The following is an 18077-nucleotide window of genomic DNA, read 5'->3' as shown; positions in this document are numbered from 1 at the left end:
CCATCCTGATACCTTGTAAGTGTGCATCCTTCCCATCACCCCAGGTCTCCTTTGCCCACGAAGTCTTCTCTACTCACACCTCCTCACAGCTCCCCATGCCCCACCATATCCCTCTCTTGGGCCTCCTGGGAGAAATAAATGAGATAGTTGTTGTAAGAACTCAGAACATGTTAGCTATTAGTAGTAGTAGTAATAGTAGTAGTATCAGCAGCAACAAAGTGTCAGTAAATGTTTAGCTGCTCTTTCTGCAGTTCTTTAATAGCCATGTGTTGGAAAATTGAACACTGTTTGAACAGGAGCTAGTGTCTGGGACCTTCTTCGTCTGGAAAAGGAAGGAGACTTGCAAGCCCATGTATACGAGGATGTAGAATATCTCACGTGGGAGCCTGTCTCTTTCATCAGAGCAGCTTTTGTAAATGACACAGGCCATTACACTCTTCCTGAGCAATTTTATGACTTAGTATAATGACTCAAATAACCCTAACAACAGAGGAACTATAGCATCATCTTACATGACAGATTATTTCAATGATTAACATGTTTTTCATTTCAATTAACATTCATTATTTTGTCTCTGGTTCAAAACAGCCACTATGTCAACTCTCTGTGTATCTTCCATCCCGGCTTTAGAAGCAATTAGTTTTGATTTTGCAAACAGATTCAATCCTGGCTTTGAATGGGCAATTTGATATTAACATGACAATAAAATGCATGTAATCCTGGCTGCCAATGAACAAAGCTGATAATACTGTGGAAAAAAAAAAAAAAAAAAAAGAATCATCCTTGGGTGGGTTTTCTACTCCTCTGACCCCACAAATTTGTCTTAAAAACCCAGTGAGAGAGCAAAGAGAGAAAGAAAAGAAGGTCCTATGCCTGAAGCTGATTACATCAGCCTCAGTTTTTCCATCTGAAAAATGGGAATAATCATAGTATCAATCCTCAGTGGGTCCTTATGTGTGAGGAATCTGGGAGATAATGCATTTAGGGCCTTTAGCTTGGCATATAGTAGACATGCAAAACAAGTGGAGTGCTGATGCCATTATTTATTATCTGGAATTCCTTTATTTCTCCATTAGTTATTCATATGCAAAGTTAAATAGTTGCTTCTAAAGTTAGGCAAACATTGTAGAAAATACAGTATACTGAGTCAAATGAATGCCACTTTTTTGAAAAGTGAAAGAAAACAGTTAACAATTCAACTAATTATATTTTAGCAACCTCATGCTATCCCATTATTAAAATATTTTACACATAGATTGTTTGAGTTTCATGCAGTGGGATTGATGTCATGTCATGAAATTTACACCTGCACATGCATTTATTGCTTTAAAATGTACTCTGAAAGTCTCTGTCCTGCCACCTCCGTCTATAGACACTGGCCACGTCTCACGCTGCCCATGGTCAAGTGAAATGCTGGGTCACACTAACATCATCAAAGATTCCCTTGGTGTTGTCAACTGTGGGGAAGCCTCAGGGTACGGACTTGCCTTGGTTGGTGAGGATAGAGATTTCTGAGTGGGGAGCAGGCAGAGTCCCTGGCACTGAGGACGATCCCTATCATCAGGGTAGTATTTCCATGTAGGAATTCCTTCCCAGCATTTCATGGGAAATTTAGATGCTTTTCTAATTCCTGAATCCTGAGAAAAACCAGTCAAGAAATAGGAAAAATGGGATAAAGTATTATTCTTCTCATGTGAGAATTCAAACCTAATGATCATTGTAGAGATATCACTGGTTCAAAGGAATTCACTGATGTCAAGTCAAAAGCAAGCCTAGGAAATATTAGCATATGGAGTTGAAGGTGAAGGCTGACACTTCTGGGAGCCAGGACAGGAGTACACAGGAGAGAAGTGCTTACAGTCTAGTCAGTCTTGCTCATACCTCCTGCCGTGTTGTAAGAATGTGTTTATAGTCCTGTCAGCTTTCTAATGTTGAGTTGTTCTTGCAAATAAAATGAATAGTCATACATTTACTTACGTAGTATATGCTATAGAATTTCTATGTGTTCCAGAGAATAGCTTTGGAGCAAAGTAAGTCTTTAAATTGGCACTATCAATGCGTGATTCTATGTAGTGCTGTTAACTTGCTGCTGTTGTTGTTAGCTACTGTTGAGTTGGCCCCTAACTCATGGCAGCCCTATGCACAACAGACCAAAATGCTGCCAGGTCCTGTGTCATCCCCATGATCGGTTGTAGACCAGACCCTTGTCGGGAGATTCAGATGTTATACATACGAATACTACCCAGTTGAGGTTGCAGACAGTCTCCAATGTTTATATTTTCACTCAAGGCTACATTTCTTTGTAAACACTGCTAATCTTAATATTTCTTATTTATTTAAACACACACACACACACAAATAAAGCATTGTGGAGAAATAACACATAAAAAATAAACCAGGAATTCCTGGAAATTTCAACTTCTCATTCCTGAATCTTGAAGATTAGTATCTGTTGGCTATTTGAGACCGCTACATCAGAGTGCTCACCCAGCTTTGGAAAGAGTCTGACTTCTAGAGTGTGCAGATCTCTAGAGTGTGCAGATCCTTCAGCCCTCTGATGCACAGGAGGGCCTCCTCCACCCTCCTTTCAGCATTCTGTAGAATTTACTGCTAATTGTTGTTTTTTTGTGTGTCTGAATTAGGATTTCTGCAAACAAGAGTGTGTTAAATTCTTGCTGCTTAAAACAACAGGAAACTTTTGGTCTCCTAGTGAGTGCTAATAATTTCCAGAAATAAAAGGGGAAGTTCTAAATCTTCAAATTAATAAATTCACTTATTTTATGAGCAAACCTATGTGTTGAGGGTCAACCATATTTCCAAGCACCAGGAACACAAAAATGATTAAGACCTGGCTACCACCTTTGGGGAGTGCACAGAATAATGTGTGAGATAGACACGAACTCCTTTACACTGTATTGAATGTCACAGGTGGGTCTACACAGGGTATAATGCTGGAACAAACACTGTCATGGTTAACTCTACTTGGAATGGGGGTGAAAGGGCCAGGAAAGACTTAATGGAAGGCAATTGATTTGAAGCTTGAACAAGGAGTAGAAATTTACTTTGCAGTTGGAAAGCATTTGTCAAGTCTTACAGATTTGAATTTGCATAGCATGTATAAGAGACACGTAAGTGACTGATATGTTGGCTGGAGATAGAGTCAACAGGTCTGAGTGATGGGGGAAGTGGTGGGGGAAGGAAAGAGAGGCAACCAGGATGGGCTTCCAAGCTTTTAGCCTGAGTGTACTCCATGTCCTGTTGAAATAATAGTAGCCTCTTAATGTTTGATCAAGCTGAACAAAGTTCCTTAACTTGGAGATTAGTCAAGGAGCCTGACCAGAAGCAATCACAGGGTCATTGTGGGTGGGAGCACAGCCTGACTGCCTGCAGAAGAGTTCCAGGAGACTTGAGCTGGGCCTTGAAGAAAGCCTAGAAATTCACTAGGCGTAGAAAAGTAGAGGTGAGAAATATGGGTAGCAATGGTGTGTTAGGTTGAGGACAAACCCACATGATGGCACAGAGAGGCACAAAGGTCCTTGTTGGATTCTGGGAAACAACTGAGGGTGGTTAGAAGAAAAATATGTAGTGGCAGTCAGAGTGTGTGTGTGTGTGTCTGTTGGGGAGGGGAGCAGAGCAGAGCAGAGCAGAGCAGACAGTGAACTTGTGAAGGTGGGCTGGGACAGTTTAACACCAAAACCAGGTGTTTACACTTTACCCAGGAAGTGGGAAGAAGGCAGAGTTTTTCAGCAGGGAAGTTGCATGACCAGATTGGTAATTAAGAATCATCACTCTGCTTCAAAAACATAAATGTTGGGAATTTTGGCAGGCTTTTTAAAAAAGATTGACAATAAGAAGTCGAGCAAAAAGAGGAATAATGCTAATTGTCTTAGTCATCTAGTGCTGCTATAACAGAAATACCACAAATGGATGGATTTAACAATCAGAAATTTATTCTCTCACAGTCTAGGAGGCTAGAAGTCTGAATTCAGGGTGCCAACTCCCAGGGAAGGCTTTTCTCTCTGTCAGCTCTGGGGGAGGGTCCTTGTCATCAATCTTCCCCTGGTCTAGGATCCTCTCAGCACAGGAACCCTGAGTCCAGAGGACACACTCTACTCCCAATGCATCTTTCTTGATGGTATGAAGTCTCCATCTCTCTCTTTTTATGTCTTGTAAGATAAAAGGTGATGCAGGTCACACCCAAGAGAAACTCCCCTTACTTTGAATCAGGGCTGTGACCTGAGTAAGGATGTTGCATGCCACCCTAATCCTCTTTAACATAACCCAATCTTGCCTCATTAACCACAGGCGGAGGTTAGGATTTACAACACATAGGAAAATTACATCAGAACACAAAATGGAGGACAACCACACAAAATGGAGGACAACCACACAAAACTGGGAATCGTGGCCTAGCCAAGTTGACACACATTTTGGGGAGACACGTTTCAATCCATAGCACCAATCATCTGCTGATTGTGTACATGCTGTGCATTGCAGGGTGTTGGCAGGTTGGTATTTTCTGTGCGACACCATCTGGTAGGAGGTATGGATGCTCCTCAGCTACAGCCAAGCTGGGGTGGGGTTAGGGTTCAGCCCCTGATAGGAAGACCTGCCTCCAAGACTAAATTGTTTGTGTCACCCCAGTTGATGAATGTCCATGACAATCCCATCAAGACATCTTCATCGGATTTCACTCTTCATTGACTCAAGAATTGAAATAGCTTGAGTTAGAGAACTTAGTCCCTAGTGCCCAACTGGGCTGGTTATTTTTTATGATTTCCACTGAATTCTGGAAATTGGAACACACATACAATAGCCAGGGAAGCTATGCCTCTATGGGCTCACATGTACTTACAGAATTTTCTAGGGTGTGTCTTTTTAATAACTTGGCCTCTGGAGGGACCACAGGGTTTGGTGTGATCACCACTAGGGTCCTAGTGAGGCAAGGAACACCTGGATTTGTACTCACTTAACAGGTATGCTTGTTCATTAGAATCAAGAAAAATCAGAATGGCTTGGCCTTTCTTTATGCCTAGATCCCCCAAGGCACAGCCCATGACCACCTGACACTGGGTATGCTGAGCTTACCTCTCTGCAAGGGAAATCCAGGGACATTGTTTCAAAAGAGTTTAATTTATTAAACTAAGCCCTGGTAATGCAAATACAGACACCAAATAGGGAATTAAAATAGTCCCAATGCAGTACAGTGATTTTCAGGACAAATTTAATTTGACAAATACACATCAAGTAACTTTGACATAATTCTGTATGACATTATGCAAGTCACGTTCCATCTGTGTCTCCAATTCCTGATTTGTGAAATAAAATTTTTAGACAAGATTAGTTTTAAGATGTTTTCTGGTTCTGGCATTCTGTGAATATCTGCTGAGTCACTGCTGCAGTAGTCAACACATAGGGACCTACCCACCATCCAGAAGGGACTTACTGAACATCCTTGAGGCCTAGGCCCTCCATAGGCACCTGCCAGCCTCAACTCTCTGTCTCCCCTTAGTGAACATAATATGGTGACATTCAGGTCCAGAGACAGGGATGACTTGTCATTAACTGGTGATTGATGGCTGGTACCATCTCTCCCCCGAAGCCATCGACTGAGTGTGCATTCCTCCCTTCCCTGACTTTTGGTTAAGCTTCCCTCAGGCCTCTTTCCTCTGGGGCATCATTGCATGTGGTTATATCTGCTCCAGCAAAGATGACCACTCTTTGAACTTTATCGCCCCTTTCTGGAAACTTGTAACAAGAATTGCTTCAGCTGTGGGCATGCACACTGGGGACTGACCCAGGAGAGGGGCTGCCAAACGCCAGAACTTCTGTTTGCGTTTGCTGATTCATTATCGGTGTCAGACAATCTGCTGTGTGAATGATGATAAATGCACAGTGTTTGGCTGAAGGAATCGTGTACTCTAAGATTAACCCCATGCTGCCAGCCTGTTCATCCGCTGCATGGATTCCCACCACCCACCATCCCTTTGTCAGTAATCCAGAATAAACTTTAAAAGATTAAAGTATGTTCGGCAAAGGATAATAGGATACTTTATGTTCATGCAATTTAAAAATGCAAATGAGAGATTTTTTCCCTCCAGAAATAGAGGGAAGAACGAGGTGGGTAGCTGTTGAGGAAGCAGGGAGGCCTTGGAGAGAGGACACTCCCACTGACAGACATGTAGCTTCCCCAGAAGAATTTTCAAGTTGGTGTTCCAGGTGGGACTGAGGTGGATCAAAAAACGGAGATTCACTCCTGGGCCCTCTCTGCATGAATGTCATCCTGGGCCTAGCTGCTCACCATCTGAATGCCTTTGGACAAGGCTCTTCCCTGGCTTGGGCCTCAGTTTCTCCCAACTAGTAAAATGAGCAAGTTAGACTAGATGATATCAAAAGAACCTTATAGAACTTTCTTCTCTGGTTCTTTGGTAAGAGCAGCCTCATTCTTATGGCCTGTCCAGCCTGGGATCCCCGATGGCCCTAAGGCTTGTGTTTTGAGTACATAGTGATCTTTTTTGATGTCACCCTCAAAGGAACAGGTATTTCCCAAACACACCGTTCTCCTCTCACTGCCTCCCACAAATTGCGGGACACAAATTCTTACTTGTGGCCAAGTGAGTGTTTCTGGGGAATTAAATGCCATTCCAAACCTACGACCTTAAGATTAAGCCACATTTCTATGGCAATGATAATTTCATCTTCTACACCCCCATCTACCGGGGCAGATAATAATTATAACAACAGCTACCATTTTCACTGCTGCTTATTTTCCAGGCTCTATATTGAGAACTTTACGTACATCAACTCATTTAATCCTCATAAATCTGTTTGAAGTAAATAGTGTTTTCCTTCATTTTATACATGAGGAAACTGAGACTTGCAGGGCTTAACATCCTGCCCAAGGTCATGCAGAGAGGAAGTGTCAGAGCTGAGGTTTGAATTTGTGTTTCTGATTCCAGATCCCAAACATTAACCACTAGGCAGTACCACTAGTGCAGAACATCTCAAGGGCATATAATCACCTGATTGACGGGCAGTCCAGAGATGCTTGTCTTCCACCCAGAACTCAGTCCCACGGCCCTGAGAGTCTTTCCATGTGTTTGCTGGGAAAGCAGCTTCGGCTAAGAGAGAAAGGGTGGCAGTAACTGCAGGCCTTTATTTCAGTGGTTTATGATACCCTGATGGGGTTCTTTCCGTGGACACAAGCCGTCCTAATAGCGCCATTTATCATTATGACAAAGGTTAGAATGGGGGGAAACTTAAGCTGGAATGAAAGAGTAGAATTCTGATTATTTTAACAGTTGAAAGTGACATCACCTCAGAGCCTCTATCAAATGGCAAATTGGAAGCTGGACTGAAATTGCTTTAAAATGTATCCAGAGATAGTTTTCTACAGCAGTGATAAAGTCATTCGCTTGTGTTTAGAGATTCGTTTCTATCTAAACTGCTGAGTTGTCTGTGTCATCCATGCAGAAGGCTGCCCATCAGAGCTTCCTTAGCCCTGGAAGAGTCCAAAGCTCTGGGATGCTGTTCTCTGGGTACCTGGTATATGCCATACTTGTACCAGGTACTAAAGTTTATTAAACCACACTCCCTGATTTATTTTTTTTAATGTATTGTGAATGTCTTTCCATGTTAGTAAGCAATATTTTACAACAATTTTAATGGCTCTATTGTTTCCCTTGGTTCTTCTGGTGGATCGAACCTCGGGTTTTGGAACAAAATCTACCCACTCCCATTAATGAGTTTGAACAAATGGGAGTGTTGGCTAAGAGCTCTTAGCAGTCCGTAGCCTGTTTGACCAGCCCTCTTAGTTATTTATTGGAGTCCCTGGGTGCTGCAAACAGTTAATATGTTTGGCTGCTAAATGAGAGGTTGGAGGTTCCAGTCTACCCAGAAACACCTCAGAAGAAAGGCCTGGTGATCTCCTTCCAAAAAAGCACCAACCCTATGGAGCTGGAAGCTCCATTAAAAGAAAAAAACCTGTTGCCATCGAGTCGATTTCAACTCATAGCAACCCTATAGGACAGAGTAGAACTGCCCTATAGAGTTTCCAGGGTGGATTTGAACTGTTGATCTTTTGGTTACCAGTCGTAGAACTTAACCACTACACCACCAGGGTTTCCAAAAGATACATCCAAACTCCCTGAGGGGCTGAATTGCTGGGCTGAGGGCTGTGGGGACCATGGTTTCAGGGAATATCTAGCTCAATTGGTATAACATAATTCATAAAGAAAATGTTCTACATTCAACTTTCGTGAGTAGTGTCTGGGCTCTTAAAAGCCTGTAAGCGGCCATCTAAGATACTCCACTGGTCTCACCCCTTCAGAAGCAAGGGAGAATGAAGAAACCTGCAGACACAAGGGAAGGATTAATCCGAAGGACTAGCGGACCACAACTACCACAGCCTCCACCAGACTGAGTCCAGTACAACTAGGTGGTGCCTGGTTACCATCACTGACTGCTGTGACAGGGATCACATTAGAGGATCCTGAACAGAGCTGGAGAAAAATATAGTACAAAATTCTAACTCAAAAAAAAGACCAGACTTACTGGCCTGACAGAGACTGGAGAAACCCCGACAATATGACCCCCGGACACCCTTTTAGCTCAGTAATGAAGTCACTCCTGAGGTTCACTGTTCAGCCAAAGATTAGACAGGCCCATAAAACAAAATGAGACTAAAGGGGAAACACCAACCCAGGGGCAAGGACTAGAAGGCAGGAGGGGACAGGAAAGCTGGTAATAGGGAACCCAAGGTTGAGAAGGGACAGTGTTGACATGTCGTGGGATTGTTAACCAGTGTCATAAAACAATATATGTACTGTTTAACGAGAAGGTAGTTCTGTAAACCTTCATAAAGTACAATTAAAAAAAAAAAAAAAAGAAACAAGATGGGCGATATCACACAAAGAAAGAAAACCCCATAGAGAACAGTTCTACTCTGAGTTGCCATGAGTTGGAGTTGACTCAACAGCAACTCGTTCTTATTTATGTGGCCTTTTATCCTGGGAACCTGGAAGAAAGACCTTTGGGAACTGTGGCTTCAGCTAACTTACCCCTTTTTTTTCTCACCATTAGGCAAAAGAAGGGGAATGTGGCCCACAAACACTGGGTTGGAACTTCAAATCTGGTCAAGTGCAAGCCCTGTCCCGTGGCCCAGTCAACCATGGTCTGTGGCTCTGATGGCCACACATATACATCCAAGGTTGGTGTACTTTGTTGTCTTATGTGTTGTCAAAAGTACTGTATCTACTTGTTCTTAAAACTGGGTCCTACGATGTTTGCTGGGCTCTAGGCCTTGCCCTTGAGAAACTGCCATGTGAGTAGACTCAGAGATAACATCTGACCAAAGAGACAAGCAAAATACAAATGTTACATCCTATGTACCTGGATTGCTTAAGAGTTAGGGGGAATGGTGATTCTGAACATGGTATAGAGCTCCTTGGAGAAAGTGAGGTAACAAGCTGTTAAAAAGATGCAAATACAGTTGATTCTCGTTATTTGCAGCAGTTGTATTCTATAAAGTCTCGTGAACACTGAATTAGCAAATATGGGACCAGCCTAGTTTGGTTTCCATTGGGAACGTGCACACCACTCTGGACATGAGCATGCCTGCGAATGACCACAAAACATCATAAATATTGATTGGGGGTTGCAAATAAGTTTTAGTGAGTCAGTGGAAATTCTCGAATAATGAGGATCCAGTCATGAGGAATAAAGAAGGCAGCCAGACCCAGGGTCTTGCTTTATGGGCAGTACAGTGAAAGGAGTATAATATAAGCAGACATATAATCTGCATTTATCGTATATCTAGAAGGTGTTCTGCACTGCATCAGGCCCTGGAGCTGCAAGGATGAAGGTACTGTTCTTTCTCAGGGGGTCCTAAACGTGGTGACAGCTCATTTTTATTCAAACCAATGAAGAGAAAATGGTTTAATAGAACAAGCGACTAAGAGTAAAATGGGCATATTTATTCTTAGTGGAGGGATCAGGAAAACCTTCACAGAGGAGGGACATTTAAGCTTAAGTAGGATTTAGGCAAGCAGGGAGGCCCGGATCAGGAGGAACGAGGAGGAGGTAGGTGATTTATTCATTTATTTATTTTTCTTGGAACTTCAAACACTGTCCTTGGGATAATGTTGCCTATTTGTGTTTGGGAATGGGTACATTCACAGGGATAATGAATTAAAGAAAGAAAAACCACAGAATTGACAAGAGTTTGTTTATTGATGCCTTTATTCAAAAATACAAATCAAGTGACCCCTTAGTGCCTAACACTGTGGTAAGCATGAAGGAGTTAATGTCATCTCAGGAGTTTTCTGTAAGTGATTATGGGGAGCGGGGGAAAGCAGGGCCCTGACCCACCCCATCTCTTCTAGCCAGAGCTCTGCTGCTTTAGTGTGTCTTGTTTTTCTGTGTAAGGTTTCACTTAAAGAATTGAGTCTGTGGCTGAGAGAGTTACTCTAAGTGACGCCCCAGGAGCATTGCCACATGGTTCTCCAGGCTCAGAGGCTAGAGCCTTCCTGCTGGGGCTCCCTCTCTGTTGTTCTCCCACTGCACAGACTGCTGCTAGCTCATGTTCTCTGTGACCCCCTCATCATCCTGACCCTCACACCACTGAGATTCCACAGGCCTGGAGGACCCTTACTGCCTACTGTCCTCAGAGTTATTTTGAGCTGTGGCCACTCTGCCCTGTTGATTTTGTGTTGCACAGGTCGTAGATTTTTGTTCATTGAAAGTAGAGCTTTATCCTCACAGGTTTTCACATATATCTAACAAAAGAGGAAGCCAGAAGGTAAGTCTGGCTTGTATTCAGACCCATGTACTCTGCTTTAGGGCTTCGGTAGCATACCCATTGCTTTATTAGTTCCTTTATTCATTCAACAAGTATCATGTGTGCCCCTGCTCTGTGATGACACTGTGCTAGGTATTGGGGAATATATACTAAATGAGCTGAGCTTTTCCAGTTTTAATGTGTACACAGTCCTCTGGGAATCCTGCTAAATCCAGATTCTGATATAACAGACCTGAGATTCTGCATATCCCAGGTCATGGCCATGCTGCTAGTCCATGGACCACACTTTGAGTAGTAAGAACATCAATTTTTTATGGGCACCTCCTAGTAGGTCTCCCTGCCTCCAGTCTCCTCTATCCCCTACCTTCAAAGTCCATTTCCACAGGACAGCAGAAGGAATATTTCTGCAGTAAAAGTCTGCTCATGTGTCTTTCCTGCTTAAAATGCTGTGAGAGATTCCCACTGACCTCTAGGACTAAGCTGAAAATCTTTATTTTTACTAGCAAGGCCCTCTACAATCTGTCCCCTTCCTATCCCAGAATCATTTATCATAGCAAGGACCATCCATTCATTCAACAACTACTTATTGTACTTTTGCTATTCAATATTATTCTATTCAATAAATAGAACACTTAGAGTTGTTTTAGACATTGTTCAGAACATAGGAATGCAGTAGGGAGGAAGATAGACTCCATCCTTGCTCGCTTGGAGGCTGCAGTCTGGTAGGGAAGATAGACATAAATAAGTAACCAAGCACATAAATATGTAATTTAAAGTTTTGACAGGTTCTACAGTGGAAAGAAGCATGGTGCTAAGAGAGAGAGAACAGCAGGCAGAGGTCTGCTTTTTAGGGCTTCTCTGAGGAGATGTCCTTTAAGCTGAAAGTGAAGGCGGAGAAGGCCCTAGAGTGTATGGTAGGATGTTCTCAGTAGAGAGAACAGCATGGGCCAAGGCTCTAAGGCAGGACGATGTGCTTGAAGAACTGATAGGGTGCCCGAGTAGCCATAACACTGAAGGGGATGACAAGGGAGAAGAGGGTGGATATTGGGAATGATCTAAGAGGTGACATTCAGCCAAAGCTGGAAGGTGAGAAAACCATCAAGCTTGTGAGATACTCAGTGCTGTATTTGCCTTTTTGTCCCTTTCTGTCTTAAGAATGTGAGCTCCTAGAGGCAGGGACAACACCTGCCAGCACCTTCACCAGGTATGGGGCATGGTGGATAGTGGGTGCTTAGTAAGGATCTGACAAAAGAGGAGCCACCAGGGAGTTGAGCTGAGAAGGAAAGAGGAAATTACAGTCTGCATAACCCATCTTGGATGTGAGTGCATAGGGTAGAGGGAGCTTAAAGCTTGAGAAAATAAGCTGTCCAACCTTGGGCTGAGTCACTTAGTTAAACGTCCAGCCTAGGGCTCTGCAGAAAGAGTTAGAGGCTCCCTGAAATGATTCACCTTCTGTGAAGATCCAGTTTATGCCGTTCAAATGATTCCTTCTAGCTCGGCAGTGAATTGCCTGATCCCTGAGCCTGAGATTGGAGACGAGACGTGAAATGTCAGCAAGTGATCAGGGCTGTTTGGGCGAGTGGCATATTGCACATCAAACCCCCGCAAAAATGTGCCTGCATGCCTCTGTCTCTTATTTGCAGAAGGAGCTTAAAATGCCAGCTCCTAGTGACCCCTGAGCCATAAGGAGCAATGGTAACCTGTCAGATGTGGCTTGAAATGCTGTCAGCTGCCCAGGGAATGTCTCTGGAAATGCTCAATGGTCAAGGCCCCCTGCAGCCTGGGTAGAAGGGTTTGCTTTTTGAGTCTGAGAAGGTTGTCTGCCTACAGGTGGCAAATACAGGTCTGGTAAATAGCTTGTTTAAGATTAGGATTTGGAAGACTCCTTTGCAATGACTCCTGATTCCTTCTAAGAAAAGTTATCTCCAGACACCTCTGGCCAGAGCCCTCAAAAGTCTTCCCTAGCAGCATGTAGGAAGCAGTTCCTTAAGTGTCCAAATTCCTACACCAACTTGACTGAATCCTCAGCGTCCCAGGCCTGCTCAATGGTCTTTTTATTCCCCTCAAGTTACTCTGAAGCAAAAGAAGAAACCTAAAGCCTTCTTATCAGAATGTATAGTATCCTTCTCCCCATTGTATAGATGGGGTATACTAAGGCCCAAAGAGACTGAGTAGCTTGTCCAAGGTTTCCCATTAGGGCAGTGGACGAGTTAGACATCCAGGCATGAAGCCTGGATGTCTGTGATCTTCCTACTACTCTGTGAAATTAAGAAAAAAAAAAAAGCAGGGGAGTGGTGGTGGTGGTGAGAGAGGCAACATTATAGTGCAAAATGGTGTGGACACTGGTTCTTGGCCTTAGTCTCCTAGTCTTCTATCATATATGACCTAGAAAGTTTGTGTTCTCTCTTTCCTAAAAAAATGAAACAAATAAGACTCAATCAGAAGACTTGTGTTGATTGCTTAAGATTGCTAAAGCAGAAGACAGTTTTAAACTCCCATGGCATTAAAAAAGGCTTCCTCACAAGGGGAAATTTCAGTCTGGTCAGGTTTAGTACTTGGAATGTTTTAGTTATTGCCCCTAAATATATGGTCACTTATTTATTGAGGTTCAAGATGACGTTCTAGTCTCATAGACAAAGCTGCAGGGGAACACCAGTGGATGCTCAATTTATAAGAATAAATGAGCGAATTAATAAACTACTTCCTATCCCCTGGAGTTAAAGCCTTTTTTGGGTCACTGAGTCCAGGAGCAAAGGATAGATAAGACCATGATGCTTATATAACAGGAAGCAATTTAATGTTATAAGTCAAACTTAAAAAAATTAGTTTAGGTCAAAATATATTACAGCCCTAGTCCCATTATCACCAGGAAAACCCACACACCATACATAATAAATAATCACCATTCTCCAGGTGAACAGTTTACTTCTTTGAAGGTAGATCAAGAGGCTATGGGAAGCGTTGTCAGGACCAGCTGGCGAAGAAGTCTGAGCATCAGCTCTGTCCTTCATTCTGGTCGTTTGTCTTCAGGGTCCTATCGAACAAACCTTCCTTCTGCTTCTGGGCCCTGACTAGCCTCCTAGAACTGGGGGAATTAATTTAGGAGCCTTTCTCTAAAGTAGGTCTCTTCCAGTGTCCTGGCACCAGGGATGCCACTCAGAGCTCTGTGGCTTACCCAGGATCAAAGGTAAAGAGCACAAGAAGGCACAGAGTCATGAGATGAAGGAATAGGATGTTGCATGGCAATAAATGATTATTCAGGCTCCATAACCCATACAAGATACAGAAGCATATCATTGGGAAGGCCAATACTACAGCTAGTTTGAGAGTCTGATATAGATCACTTGAACCTGCCTCTAGGCAATAAGGATCAGCCTAGTCATTCTTAACTGCCCTTAATATCACATTCTCCCGGCCAGGAAAAGTGAAGTAGTGCTGCCCAGAAATTCAATAAATGTTTATTGAGTTCTTCGTCTGCGCCATGCATTGTACTAGATACTTGAGATATGACAAAGGACAAAAATAGACAAAGCTTCAGTTTTCATGGAACTTACAAGGAAGGTGTTGTTGGTAGGTGCCATCAAATTGGTTCCCACTCACAGCAACGCTGTGTACAATAGAATGAAACGCTGCTTCATCCTGGGCTGTCCTCACAATCATTGCTATGTTTGAGCCCATTGTTGCAGCTGCTGTGTCACTCCATCTTGTTGAGGGTAAGTGAGATGAAGTCTCACCAATCTCACTTCTAAGGAGCATTCTGACTGTACTTCTTCCACAACGGATTTGTTCATTCTTCTGGCAGTCCATGGTATATTCCTTATTCTTTGTGCCAACACCATAATTTAAAGGCGTCAATTCTTCGGTCTTCCTTATTCATTGTTCAGCTTTTGCGTGCTATGAGGTGATTGAAAATTCCAAGGCACACCTTAGTTCTCAAAGTGACATCTTTGGGTTTTTAACACTTTAAAGAGGTCTTTTGCAGCAGATTTGCCCAATACACTACGCCATTTGGTTTCTTGACTGCTGCTTCCATGGGTGGTGATTGTGAATCCAAGTAAAATGAAATTCTTGACAACTTCGTTTATCCGTTTATCATGATGTTGCTTATTGGTTCAGTTGTGAGGGTTTTTGTTTTATGTTGAGGTGTAATCCATACTGAAGGCTGTCGTCTTTGATCTTCATCAGTAAGTGCTTCAAGTCCCCTTCGCTTTTAGCAAGCAAGATTATGTCATCTGCATATTGCAGGTTGTTAATGAGTCTTCCTCCAATCCTGATGCTGTGTTCTTTATATAGTCCCATTTGTTCCCATTCTTTGCAATGTTATCAATAATTTGTTATGATCCACACAGTATAAAACACACGTAAACATCTTTTGGTATTCTCTGCTTTCACTTAAGATCCATCTGACATCAGTAATGATATCCCTGGTTCCAAGTCCTCTTCTGAATCTGGCTTGAATTTCTAGCAGTTTCCTGTCGATGTACTTCTGCAACCATCTTTGAATTATCTTCAGCAAAATTTTACTTGTGTGTGATGTTAATGACATTATTCAATAATTTCTGTATTCCGCTGGATCACCTTTTCTTTGGAATGGTCATGAATATGGATCTCTTCCAGTCAGTTGGCCAGGTAGCTGTCTTCCAAATTTCTTGTAGATAACTGAATGCTTCTAGTGTTGCCTCCATTTGTTGAAGTGTCTCAATTGGTATTGCGTCAATTCCTGGAGCCTCGTTTCTTGCTTTCTTGCCAGTACCTTTAGTGCAGCTTGGACTTCTTCCTTTAGTCGCATTTGTTCTTGATCATGTGCTACTTCCTGAAATGGTTGAACATTGACCAGTTAATTTTGGTACAGTGACTCCGTGTATTCTTTCCATTTTCTTTTGATATTTCCTGTGTCATTCAATCTTTTGCCCTTCAATATTCCAAATTGAGGCTTAAATTTCTTCTTCAGTTCTTTCAGCTTGAGAAATGCCACACAAAGAACAAGGTAAGTAAACTTATTGAAAAGTGATTTCTTTTCATTAGAATAGGTATTTAGACAAGGTGCATTTGGCTAGGAGCACAGGACAAGGTCTCCTCAACCAGGTTGGAGGTGAAAACAGTCTTTTTAGTAGTAGCGATGGTTCAGTTGAGATCATAAGGCTGGAAGGCGTCAACTAGAAGAAGAGTAGAGAAGAGATGGGCAGCTTATTTTGTCAGGAAGAAATGGAGGTTGAAGAGATGAAAGAAAGCATGGCATCCTGAAGGAATGGGTTACAGTGCCAGCATGGCTTGGTCATATGTAGGGTTGGGTGGGAAGGGGGGTGAGTAACTAGCTAAATAAAAGGAGCTAGAAAAGTAATCAGGGGCCGCATCTTCTAGCACCTTGAAGCCCGTATGTAGGGGCTTGAACTTTACCCCAAGAGCATTAGGGAAAAGATTTGCATTTTTGAATTTTCTTGCACTGGCAGCAGCACAAGGAATGGGTTGGGAGCAGGAATGGAGGCAGAGTTACTGTGAGAACCTACTGGAATTTTCCAGTCAAGGTGCAAGTGAGACCTGGATTTGTATAGTGGTTGCAGAGATGGAAAGAAAACAGTCTAGAGGTGCACAGGAAGTCATTGCCGGTCTTGCTGATTGTTTGAATTTCATATAGAAAGTCTTTTCAGCTCTAAGATCAGCGAAAGGTCTCTTGCCAACAGCTTCCTGGACTATCTGGTAACTCGTTTCTGAAACCCTTTTGTTTCTCCCCTATTATCCATATTGAAAAACTAAAGCTGACCTGGGACCTGCCTCCAACTTTTAATCTTGTAAGAAGAGGAGGACTGATGTACTGACTGGAGGCCCAGGCCAGCCCAGGCTCAGGTGGGCAATCTCAGATTCTGTCCTGCTGGAGGATAGAGTAGTTTTGGAAAACATGAGGCAATCTGGAGTGGTGCTGGGGTCCCAGAAGCTCCGGAAGGAGCAGGGGGATGGTCCCTCCTGCTCTAGGTCCTGGCCCTGGGTGCGTCTCATTGCCAGGCTGCCTCCAGCAGGATTCTTGACTTATCTCAAGGTGCTCCCTCCTCTCTCAAAAGCTCAGATGTTAGGGCTATGACTGGTCATTTCCCAGACAGAAGCTAGGATGCTCGGCCTGACCTCTGAGAACAGGGCTCTCCTTGTGTTCTTGGGAGCCCTAGAGAGCCAACCATATTCTCCGACATCAGCCTGGCTGTTGGTAATTTGAAAACAAGCAGGAAAACACCCCCCTGCTCTCATCGCTCCCTCTGTCCAACATTTACTTACTTAATCGCTGTTAAACAATTAGCAAATGGCTCATTTATGTCTAGATGCAGAAGAGAGATGCAGAGTTAAGAACTGCTGTGAAAGAAAATGTTTTTCTTCTGTTCTCTGAGTGTGCATACGTGAGGGAGAAGTAGCAAGAGAGCTTGCTTTACAGGCTTGGCATTTCTTTCAGCATATTGTTGCTGCAGATTATATTATTTTCAGAGTCGATTTAATAGTTTCCAACAATTGCTACCAAGTAAAGGTCATGTTTCAAGTTCTTGGCAAATGGAGTCTCTGTTGGCCGGCATTTCCCAAGAACAGGCTGTTCTGAGAATTACAGCAAATCTAGAGTGTGAATTTGTTAGACTCCTCAAGATGGCTTCGAGTTCAGTGTGTCTTCTCAGTCTCCCCCAGACTTTATGACCCTGTGACCTTGACAGGCGTGGAAAGTTTTTATGTGTGGCTACTCTTCTTTGTTTTTGACAGAGTTGAGGCAGTCAGTATTTTCAGAGATGTTTTTGGATAGTCTTGCCTCCACTGGACCTCTAGGGTGAGAATTATCTTAACTCGTAATGGCTTATTGGTGAGGGTCTTGCCTCTGACTAAGCAGAAAATAAAATTATGGGAAATTGAAGGTAGAAGGCCTGCATTTGCACATTTTGTGCATCAGTAAGCTGGAGCACAGTGGCAATAGTGATGGCATTAAATATAATAGTAGCTGCAGCAATTTGGCAGCCATTGGATGCTCCCTCTGTGCAGACCTATGGCGGACAACAAGAAGTAAAAATCCCTGTCCATGTGGCACTGTCAGGTAGTGGGGGAAGAAAAGTCATGTACACATTGACCACAGTGGACATCAGTGGTCTGATGAGGGATCCAGCAGTAGATTCTAGATGATTATAAGGATACTGGCTTTCATTATTTTGATTTTCTGTTGCTTAGGAAGAGTCAACAATAGAGATTTTATGGCTTTGGAGAAATAGTCCATGACATTTAACCAACTCTAAGCAATTTTCCTTTGTTAACTAAACAT

General features: G+C 42.9%; 1 protein-coding gene across 1 annotated transcript in view; it reads left to right on the top strand.

Annotated features, from left to right (window-relative positions):
- The window catches only part of SPOCK1 (SPARC (osteonectin), cwcv and kazal like domains proteoglycan 1), a 621016-nt gene that overhangs the window by 427810 nt on the left and 175129 nt on the right, over window positions 1–18077 (top strand). Inside the window, exon 5 of the mRNA XM_049873709.1 lies at window positions 9082–9208. Within this exon, the coding sequence (XP_049729666.1) occupies window positions 9082–9208 (127 nt within the window). The remainder of the gene's footprint in view (window positions 1–9081; window positions 9209–18077) is intronic.

Source organism: Elephas maximus, chromosome 2 (genome assembly GCF_024166365.1).
Source record: "Elephas maximus indicus isolate mEleMax1 chromosome 2, mEleMax1 primary haplotype, whole genome shotgun sequence".
NCBI lineage: Eukaryota > Metazoa > Chordata > Mammalia > Proboscidea > Elephantidae > Elephas > Elephas maximus.
The sequence above is the reverse complement of the archived record's forward strand: the minus strand, read 5'-3'. Positions and strand labels throughout refer to the sequence as shown.